The following is an 11,033-nucleotide window of genomic DNA, read 5'->3' on the forward strand; positions in this document are numbered from 1 at the left end:
TATTTCAAATTAGAAATATTTACTTTTTAGTGCATTTTGTGTAAAATACAAACAAAAATCTAGATTTTTGGGGGGGAGGGGGGTTAACAGCAATATGGGAATATAAATATAAATATAAGGAGTATTTAAATGCTTCTTTCAGGGGCCGAGTCCTCTGTTGCTCCCCAAACACTGGCCTTATGGTTTACTCGGAATCCAGCATATTGGTATTTGCCTTTCCATTGGAAAATTTCAATATCATGGAGAGGGGAAAACCTGCTGCATGGGTATCAGTTCCTCCATATTACCTACCCAGCCTTTGCGCCCTGGAGGGGATACTTCAGCCTCAACAACCCGAGCACAACTCCATAGTCTCCTGAGACTGCAGGATGCCTACTACTAATACAGTGTATGCACAGTAAGTATGTGTCCTTTGAAATGGTCTTGGCATACAGCGTAGCCAGGGAGACAACATGGGCCATTTCAATTTACCACCACATGTATGTTTGCTGTAGCTTCGACAACCTGGGTCATAATGTTCCCAACCCAAATGTCTTGCGATAACCAGATTTTCAGAAAATATTGCTTTTTTTCAGCATGTGTATTGTACAACACTGCACATGTTATTTAAGATGATGCAAATAAAGTGTCTTCCCTGCCTAAAACTGTATATATATAACTATTCTTATTCAGACTTTGAAGACGATTAAGATATTTACGCAAACTGTATTGTGTTATGTTAATCAATTTCACCAAATATTTTAAAGCAATTATAAACAATTTATTGTATGCAGACAAGGAGTCACAATAACGTGGCTGAAATGTGTTGACCAAACCACACACCAGAAAGTGAAGAGACGATGACGTTTCGGTCCATCCTGGACCATTCTCACAATTGACTTGAGAATGGTCCAAAACGTCGTCGTCCCTTCACTTTCTAATGTGTGGTTTGGTCAATAATTTATTGTATTCCATCAAAGTGATAAGAAGAAATCGCACATAGCATGTAGCTCCCATCCTACATTAATATTAATGATAACTCCTGCTTCATTTACAATAATAAAATAAACATTAAATATCAAGTAGGAAATTTATGATATTAGCTTGAACAATAAACCAGTTTTGTGGTTTGCAGTTAAACAAAGTTATCATACAATACTCGTACAAACTAGGAACTTACCTAGGACAACTACTTTTTTGTCGTGGATTAACTTCTTCAATAAACACAGCGTTATCTTCAATGGCTCTCTGAACACGATGTGCCAGTGTCGAGTTAGGGAATGCTAGACACAGGTCTATATCTTCTTCATATATCCGCTGCATGAATGGATCCGAGCGATCTAAAGTTGGATTCTGTTTCCATGCTATAAATTCTTTATGTACAACTGGATCCACCTAGAGGAAATTTACATTCATTTAATTATATTCATTATTTCAATATTAAAATGCACTGAATGTATTTCAATACTGGCCAAGTAGACAAACATATATCATACATATCTTTGACATAAGCATAACCACCGACCCTATGAGCACGAGGCAGAAGCTCTATCGACTTGGCTTTGAGTAGTCTCGATAAGGAAATATTCCAGAAGCAACTAATTGCTGCCCAGCTGGAATTTTCGACTTTCCCCTGACTATTGCTGAAGCTCAGAGGAATTAGTGATCCACACCACATCATATAAATTTGCAACAACACTACTGTGGAAATAAGACTACTCATAGCCCAGTTGGGCACTCATGGGGTTGCCAGTTCAAGTCTCCAAGTGCCCAGGTGAATGAAATGTTTACCTCCCAACACTCTGGGTCCAGTGGAAATTGTGAGAGAGCTGCTGCATCATTTATTCTGCTTTCCTTGAGTGGAGAACTTGGAGGAGTGGTATCTCGTCCATATTTGAGATCAAAGTCTGAAGGCGATTTCCGATGACCCCGTTGGAATATTTTTTTCCCTGGAAAGGTTTTCAATTTAGTAACTAATGCCTTAGTTTTTTACGTTATAAACTTTCTAGTTGTTTAACATCCAAAGGTATAGATATCTTTGAAAATATGAAAGAAAAATCATGTAAAAAAAAAAAAGAAAAAAAATTCTAATAGATACACTACAATAAAAGAAATATTAGGAACTTGATATCTATAATCTTTTTAATTCATATACAGTATAGCATTATGAGCATACTCCTGAACACCCGTTTGTTAAGGCTTCCAAGGAGTAAGCTTTCCCAACCTGTTTCAGCGACACTCTTGCTGATGAGCTGTGGGTGTAGGTGTGGATTAGGGGCAGCTGGTGTGGAGGTGATCACTAGAGCCTTGAGGGCTGTTACCTCCGCCTGCAGCACCTCTACCTGCATTTCTGCCTCTCGCAGCGATCTTTCCGCACTGGCTGCACGCTGGTTGGCATTGTGAACCATACTGTGGGCTTCCTGAAATGAAATTAAAACAATATGAAGTTACTAGTATAATACATGTATTGACATTTATAGTAGGGTACATTGAACAATAGTACCTTGTATTAGGCATCGGAGTAGAAGAACTCCCAGAACCCCGTCCAGGTACAAGTGAAGAGGAGGGGAAGGGGGTAAAGAATAGCGGAGGGGGAAGTATAGCGGAGGGGGAAGTATAGCGGAGGGGGAAGTATAGCGGAGGGGGAAGTATAGCGGAGGGAGAGGTAAGAGGGAGGAATGGGGAAGAGAGATCGACTGTCCCGGGCACCACCGGGTAATTGATTGATTGATGAGGATTAAGCCACCCAAAAGGTGGCACGGGCATGAATAGCCCGTAAGTGGAGGCCCTTTTGAGCCATTACCAGTATCAATAGATGTGTAACGGTTCTATTGTTACGTAAAATATGGTGACAATAAACACAGACACTAAGATACTATATATATATTTGGTCGAATATACAGAAGTACACAGGTGATACTTTGGTGTGAGTTGAGCGCACTGAGCGTCGGTACAGTATCTCGCAAGTGTCTGCTCTAGACCACACTTGAAAGTAGACTCTGGTTAATGTTTGCTATTCTGCTGCTTATATGCCCGGGCAACGCCTCACCTCATTCATCTCCAAAAGTTGACAGGAATATTAACAATGCATTTGGAGCGAGTTTATTGGAATAATCTACTCGCTACAGATGATACTGGAGATCTGTCGAGGTGCGACTGCACCCTGTGTGACGGGAGATGTCTCCCGTGTGGTTGACCACCGGGTAAGAGAGAGAGAGAGAAGATTAAGCCACCCAAAAGGTGGCTTGGGCATGAATAGCCCATAAGTGGTGGCCCTTTTGAGCCATTTCCAGTATCAATAGATGATACTGGAGATCTGTGGAGGTGCGACTGCACCCTGCGTGACGGGAGATGTCTCCCGTGACCACCGGGTAACATTTCTATCACTATATGTACTGTACATCTAAACTACACCTGACCCAACACAACTTGCAGCTACCCCCCCTCCCATGCTTCATACAGCCACCCCCCCTTCCCTCCTGCTTCACACAACCACCCCCCCCCCCCTTCCCTCCTGCGTCACACAGCCACACCTCCTCCCTCCTGCGTCACGCAGCCACCACCACCTGCACCAGAGGGTGGCTGGTGGACGATCATGGACGCGGAGAGACACGTCACCTTTAATAAGGAAGACAACTATCCGCCTGGTGATGACATCTGCGTGTTCACTCACCGCCATGTCCGCGTTATCGCTCCTCAGTCACTCCTACAACACTACCTATGGTGACTCTGTGCAAGTATGTCCACGGTCTGTCACCTGACATACGACCTTTTAATGACCCATTCATACGACTCTCCCTGGGGCCTCGTGTAATCTTTTGTGTGTGCAATGTAAGACTCCTCAACATCAACAATAGCAGAGTACTTGCAACAAGAGGTAGACATTAGCACATAATAATAATAATAATAAATATTGGGAGTGACACCAGCAGCCAACAATACTACAAACATTGACCCAAGTTCGATCAATCTGAGTTCAAAGAAAGTTGGTAAATTACCGGAAACCATGAATGGTTGTGGGTCGAGCCCAGAAGTGATCCCTCGAACCACACATAGTTATGGGTTGAGCCCAATTAAGGGATGGGTTATGAGCGTCCTGTCTCTCGCTTCAGTTGCTGTTCCACCATGATCTAGACTTTGCTGCCTTGGAAGACCAGCATAACATCGAGTATACTAAAGACTTCGCGGGAGCCTTCGACAAATGTGACCATTGCCTCGGGCTGGGCTTGGGGAGTAGAACTCCCAGAACTCCATCAAGCAGGTGGTTTACAAACACACAAATGCGAGCACCTGGTTGATGGGGTTCTGGGAGTTCTTCTACTCCCCAAGCACGATGGGAGGAATTTCTTCATAAGGTCAGATGTAAGATGTAACACAAACGAGGAGCAACGGGTTCAAGCTCAACAAATCACAATGTAGGGCAGAAAACAGGAGACGCTTTTTCACCCATAGGGCTATAAAACCCGTGGAACCGCCTACCCGCCGAAGCCATAAACACCAAAAAACTGCTGGGGTTTAAAATACAACTAGAAATGATCATCAGGGCAAATTGGAGGGGGAACCATAACAAGCCGCCGGCTTCTTGTCATCGAGGCCGCTAGTATTAGTCGCCCTCGGGTAAACTCATGTAAATTTGAGATAATAAGGAGATGGATTTCAACGCGCTATCAACCTCCCAACACAAATACTCATAACTACAGGGTAAGACAGTCGACCTCGTTCTCGGCTATCGGGAATTCTGGGTTCGAATTCCGGGCGGGAGAGAAATGGTTGGGCGCGTTTCTGTTCACCTTCACAAAACCGTAATCCACACAACGGTCGCAGTAATCCGATTTTTGGGGGACGGGACCTCTATACAAGCCTAACATATATACGCACTGGCTGACTGTCCCCGGACACAATGAATTTAAATCCGACAAACTTTAATACAATATATCGCGAGAATAGTTTCAGGTGTGCTTCATAATAAAGTTTAAACTCGAGCTGATAGAAAACAGCTGAAAACGTTGAATTTGAAATTCGAATTTAAAAACGCAGTTACAGAGCGGAAGGTGAAGACAAGAGAGTAATCCCGCCAAGACGACTTCACACACACGAACGACGCCACCAAGGCACTCTACACTTCTGAAACTGAGAGCCGCGTGTGAACACATTCCGCTATGCAGAAAGCAAATGAGATATAGATATCAGGAAAGGAAGCGCTGGGTGGAGGGGAGGGATTGGGGGGGGGAGGTACAGACCACAATTGGGTCTTCCTGTCGGCCGCATTTGACAAGGGAAAACGGGCGGGAAGAAGAGGACGAGCTATCTCCCACCTGTCCCAGAGCCAGGGACGGGCTATCTCTCACCTGTCCCAGAGCCGGGACGGGCTATCTCCCACCTGTCCCAGAGCCTGGACGGGGTCTCTCCCACCCGTCCCAGAGCCTGGACGGGGTCTCTCCCACCCGTCCCAGAGCCTGGACGGGCTATCTCTCACCCGTCCCAGGGCCGGGACGGGATCTCTCCCACCTGTCCCAGAGCCTGGACGGGCTATCTCTCACCCGTTCCAGGGCCGGGACGGGATCTCTCCCACCTGTCCCAGAGCCTGGACGGGCTATCTCTCACCCGTCCCAGAGCCTGGACGGGCTATCTCTCACCCGTCCCAGAGCCTGGACGGGATCTCTCCCACCTGTCCCAGAGCCTCACCTTCTCTCCCCTTTCCCCGAGGGACAAAATAGTCGCCATTCCCACTCGCTACCCTAACACACACTTATACCTGGAGTATACATCAATACATGGAGTATACCTTGAGTATACCTTGAGTATTCCTAGAATGGGTTGTAGTAGTAGTTATACTCACCATGCCTGGCTGGGCCCATGATAAATTAAATACCATAGACGATATATGATAGCCAGAAGTAAATAAGTATCAAAAGGCACCAAGCTGGGAAGGCTATGTAGCACTCTACGATACTTGATAGAAGACTATCGTTCGTCAGTACTGGCTAGACTGCACTTGTAACGCCACGCGTGTACCTGGTTGATGGGGTTCTGGGAGTTCTTCTACTCCCCAAGCCCGGCCCGAGGCCAGGCTTGACTTGTGAGAGTTTGGTCCACCAGGCTGTTGCTTGGAGCGGCCCGCAGGCCCACATACCCGCCACAGCCCGGTTGGTCCGGCACTCCTTGGAGGAATAAATCTAGTTTCCTCTTGAAGATGTCCACGGTTGTTCCGGCAATATTTCTTATGCTCGCTGGGAGGGTGTTGAACAACCGCGGACCTCTGATGTTTATACAGTGTACAGTTTATACTTATACACTTCACTATATGTTCTCTAAATGTGTGAGAGAGCGCGAACAACTTGTGAGGGGTGTTTTGGCGTGTCAAAAATCATTATAGTCTAGATGAATCTTCTACTTGTGGAGTGAATACAAACCTGCTGGAGAGCATGGCACAGGAAGCCGTCCACGTGAGTGGTTACAGACCTCGCTCCCAGCATCAGTTAGTGGTAACACCAAAGCTATTTCACATCTATTTGTTAGTTCTTGTAAGAGTAAATATATATATTCTTCGGGGGCAGATCAGTGAAGGTGTGTGTGTGTCAGTAGGCCAGAAGCACTACGCTCGTGCACCCCGGGCCGGGATTCACCGAGTACTTGCAGGTACCAGAGATGCGCCTCAACTGTGTGTACTTAACAGTCGGGGAGCTGTGGCGTGCTGTGGGATGGTCTCATGCACCCACTGTGCCTCCAGCTGTGGTGCTCTCAACACGCGGCGCTCCCAACCTCCTCCCAGCAATGTGACACGTGTTGCACAACGACCCTCCCCCACCTCACACAGCACCACCTATGCTAACTATAACAATACCGTTGACTAAACCACACACTAGAAAGTGGAGAGACGACGACGTTCCGGTCCGTCCTGGACCATTATCAAGTCGACACAATCGACTTGATAATGGTCTTGAAAGCACATATATATTGGCGAGTGGTACGTTCTTGCAAAGCCACCAACACGCACATAGCATCTTCAGCGAGTCTTGAAAGAAAAAACTGGTCTACTTGTATTACAAAATCGCTACTTAACGTCCTTCAGTTCGCTAGTTCCAGCAGTTCACATCTGGCAACCGTGCAGGGGGCCGCTGGCACCGGTTGTTGCCATCGGCTCCCCGCACTGTCCGAGTACACCAGAGGACCTGCTACTCACCCCAGCTACCGGATGTGCCTTCACACACACACACACACACACACACACACACACACACACACACACACACACACACACACACACACACACACACACACAGACCCTACACCTAGCAGTCCGGTATATATCTCGTTGTCTCTTTCTACTCTCGTAAACAAATCAACTGTTTTGTCTTACTAAAGTGTTTAATTGCGTAAACATGCAACATATTGGTGAGGCCAAGTTGCTGGTGAGGGTACGTCTTGCCTCCACCACACACACTACGTCATCTCCACTCAACATGCTGACAGGCCTTCGTGTCTGCCACCTTGTTTCTTGGCACCCAAGAGGTCGCAATATTTAGAAGAGCCAGGTATACGTGGGTAGAGGACGAGGCCCCCCACATTCCAGGACGCTGCTCCCACCATCCCGCCAGACCAAGAGTGGGTGTGGAGTGACCACACAGCATTACAACACTACCCAACCCTGCCATTACACCACACCGCCTCTGGCGATGACAGGAAACATGAAGGAACCATCCAGTGTGAAGACAAGGACTGCTCGCCACCCCAGGTGTAAATGCTGCTGGTATTCCACCTTCTTCAACACATCCACTTTTGTTCAGGTAATATTTCTAATGCTTGCTGGGTGTTGAACAGCCGTGGACCTCTGATGTTCAGCCAGTGCTCCGATTGTGCCTATGGCACCTCTCTGATTCTATTCTGCATTTCCTTCGATATCTTTCGCTCAAGTATGCATTATTCTACTGTGCAAGTTTGGGACCTGGCCTTCCAGTATCTTCCGTGTGTATATTATGATATCTTTCTCGTCTCCTTTCCGGAGAGTACATTTGGAGAGCTTTGAGACGGTCCCAATAATTTAGATGTTTACATGCGTACCTTGTCACCGTCGCCGGTAAACACCATGTTATTTTCAGTTCTTCAACCGAAGACTTTATTAATATCTGCGCATAGTTTTTCAGTGTCTTCTACAGATGACAATTCCATAGCCTCACAAGCCACCAACTACGGCTTGTGAAGCGATGAATATAGAGCATGTTCTAGTGGCGTGAAACAAGAGCCCGTAGAGCCTGATCTACACGCAGAGCCACACACCAGGGAGAGCGAGGGATAGGTTGCAGAACTGGACGCGGTCCAGACGAGACTTCCTGTAGATATTTACCTGGATCTTACCTGAAGAGGGTCTCAGGAGTTCTTCTACTCCCCGAAGCCATCCTGAGACTCAACCTGTGATAACTTGCATCTGCCCGTAGACCCACATATCCACTACACCCCGGTTGATCCGATACTGCTTGCAAGAACTTATCTAACTGGCTCTTGAAGCAGTCCACCTGTACACCGATGTATACAGTTTACCCCATGACCACAACAATGGGCAGTCAAGCCACTGTGAGGAAAGCTCGTCACGTGCTGGCCCGTGTAGGAGGAATGGTGTAAATAATGCTTTCTCGATGAGTCGAGGAGAGAGATGGTGGGCAGTGTGGTAGCTGTGTTGTGGTAAGGTACTTCTCACTCTTGCCAGTAGCGGCGCCACCAGTCATTCACCCCCCAAGCAGAACGCATGCGCCGACCAGGAGCCAGGCTGGCAGCATGAATGAAGCAGCCAGGAGTCAGGCAAGCAACATGAATGAAGTAACCAGGAGCCAGGCAAGCACCATGAATGAAGCCATCAGCCAGACAAGCAGCATGAATGAAGCAACCAGGAGCCAGGCAAGCACCATGAATGAAGCAACCAGGAGCCAGGCAGGCAGCATGAATGAAGCAACCAGGAGCCAGGCAAGCACCATGAATGAAGCAACCAGGAGCCAGGCAAGCACCATGAATGAAGCAACCAGGAGCCAGGCAAGCACCATGAATGAAGCAACCAGGAGCCAGGCAAGCACCATGAATGAAGCAACCAGGAGCCAGGCAAGCACCATGAATGAAGCAACCAGGAGCCAGGCAAGCACCATGAATGAAGCAACCAGGAGCCAGGCAAGCACCATGAATGAAGCAACCAGGAGCCAGGCAAGCACCATGAATGAAGCAAGCAGGAGCCAGGCAAGCACCATGAATGAAGCAACCAGGAGCCAGGCAAGCACCATGAATGAAGCAACCAGGAGCCAGGCAAGCACCATGAATGAAGCAACCAGGAGCCAGGCAAGCACCATGAATGAAGCAACCAGGAGCCAGGCAAGCACCATGAATGAAGCAACCAGGAGCCAGGCAAGCACCATGAATGAAGCAACCAGGAGCCAGGCAAGCACCATGAATGAAGCAACCAGGAGCCAGGCAAGCACCATGAATGAAGCAACCAGGAGCCAGGCAAGCACCATGAATGAAGCAAGCAGTAGCCAGGCAGGCAGCATGAATGAAGCAAGCAGTAGCCAGGCAAGCACCATGAATGAAGCAACCAGTAGCCAGGCAAGCAGCATGAATGAAGCAAGCAGGACTGCACGACCGCCCTCACCAAACTCGGTCACGGAGCCTCAACAATCGCTCTTACACACACCTCAAATTGCCAGATTTTGCGCCACAAAATTCGTTCCTGTTTTAGCTGTTCACCTCCGAAGTTGCTCCAATTCCCCCTTGACACTGAGTAACAAAACACACATGTTTCCCACAGCCAGTAACGTAACCCAAGTAACCTGTCTTTATCGATCCTGATGGACAGAAAACGTCAACATATCCTGATGGATAGAAAACGTCAACATATCCTGATGGATAGAAAACGTCAACATATCCTGACGGACAGAAAACGTCAACATATCCTGATGGATAGAAAACGTCAACATATCCTGATGGATAGAAAACGTCAACATATCCTGATGGATAGAAAACGTCAACATATCCTGATGGATAGAAAACGTCAACATATCCTGACGGACAGAAAACGTCAACATATCCTGACGGACAGAAAACGTCAACATATCCTGATGGATAGAAAACGTCAACATATCCTGACGGACAGAAAACGTCAACATATCCTGATGGATAGAAAACGTCAACATATCCTGACGGACAGAAAACGTCAACATATCCTGACGGACAGAAAACGTCAACATATCCTGACGGACAGAAAACGTCAACATATCCTGATGGATAGAAAACGTCAACATATCCTGACGGACAGAAAACGTCAACATATCCTGACGGACAGAAAACGTCAACATATCCTGATGGACAGAAAACGTCAACATATCCTGACGGACAGAAAACGTCAACATATCCTGACGGATAGAAAACGTCAACATATCCTGACGGACAGAAAACGTCAACATATCCTGACGGACAGAAAACGTCAACATATCCTGATGGATAGAAAACGTCAACATATCCTGACGGACAGAAAATGTCAACATATCCTGATGGATAGAAAACGTCAACATATCCTGACGGATAGAAAACGTCAACATATCCTGACGGACAGAAAACGTCAACATATCCTGACGGACAGAAAACGTCAACATATCCTGACGGACAGAAAACGTCAACATATCCTGACGGATAGAAAACGTCAACATATCCTGACGGACAGAAAACGTCAACATATCCTGACGGATAGAAAACGTCAACATATCCTGACGGACAGAAAACGTCAACATATCCTGACGGATAGAAAACGTCAACATATCCTGACGGACAGAAAACGTCAACATATCCTGACGGATAGAAAACATCAACATATCCTGATGGATAGAAAACGTCAACATATCCTGACGGACAGAAAATGTCAACATATCCTGACGGATAGAAAACGTCAACATATCCTGACGGACAGAAAACGTCAACATTGCACTGCTTTAACAGTCATGAGATACGTTTCTTTTTGTAATGGAGTGGTTGATAGGGTTCAAAATGGGAACGGACGGGGTGCCACTTCTCACGTTCGA

General features: G+C 46.8%; 1 protein-coding gene across 2 annotated transcripts in view; it reads right to left on the minus strand.

Annotated features, from left to right (window-relative positions):
* LOC138351343 (guanine nucleotide exchange factor for Rab-3A-like) overlaps nt 1–11,033 on the minus strand; it is an 87,926-nt gene that overhangs the window by 10,735 nt on the left and 66,158 nt on the right. For both annotated transcript variants that reach the window (XM_069303095.1, XM_069303094.1), the window contains exons 3-5: nt 2,204–2,399; nt 1,771–1,928; nt 1,160–1,374 (exon numbers count right to left, since the gene is read on the minus strand). In XM_069303095.1, the coding sequence (XP_069159196.1) occupies nt 1,160–1,374; nt 1,771–1,928; nt 2,204–2,399 (569 nt within the window). The remainder of the gene's footprint in view (nt 1–1,159; nt 1,375–1,770; nt 1,929–2,203; nt 2,400–11,033) is intronic.

The sequence above is a fragment of the Procambarus clarkii genome, chromosome 49, assembly GCF_040958095.1.
Source record: "Procambarus clarkii isolate CNS0578487 chromosome 49, FALCON_Pclarkii_2.0, whole genome shotgun sequence".
Taxonomy (NCBI): Eukaryota; Metazoa; Arthropoda; class Malacostraca; order Decapoda; family Cambaridae; genus Procambarus; species Procambarus clarkii.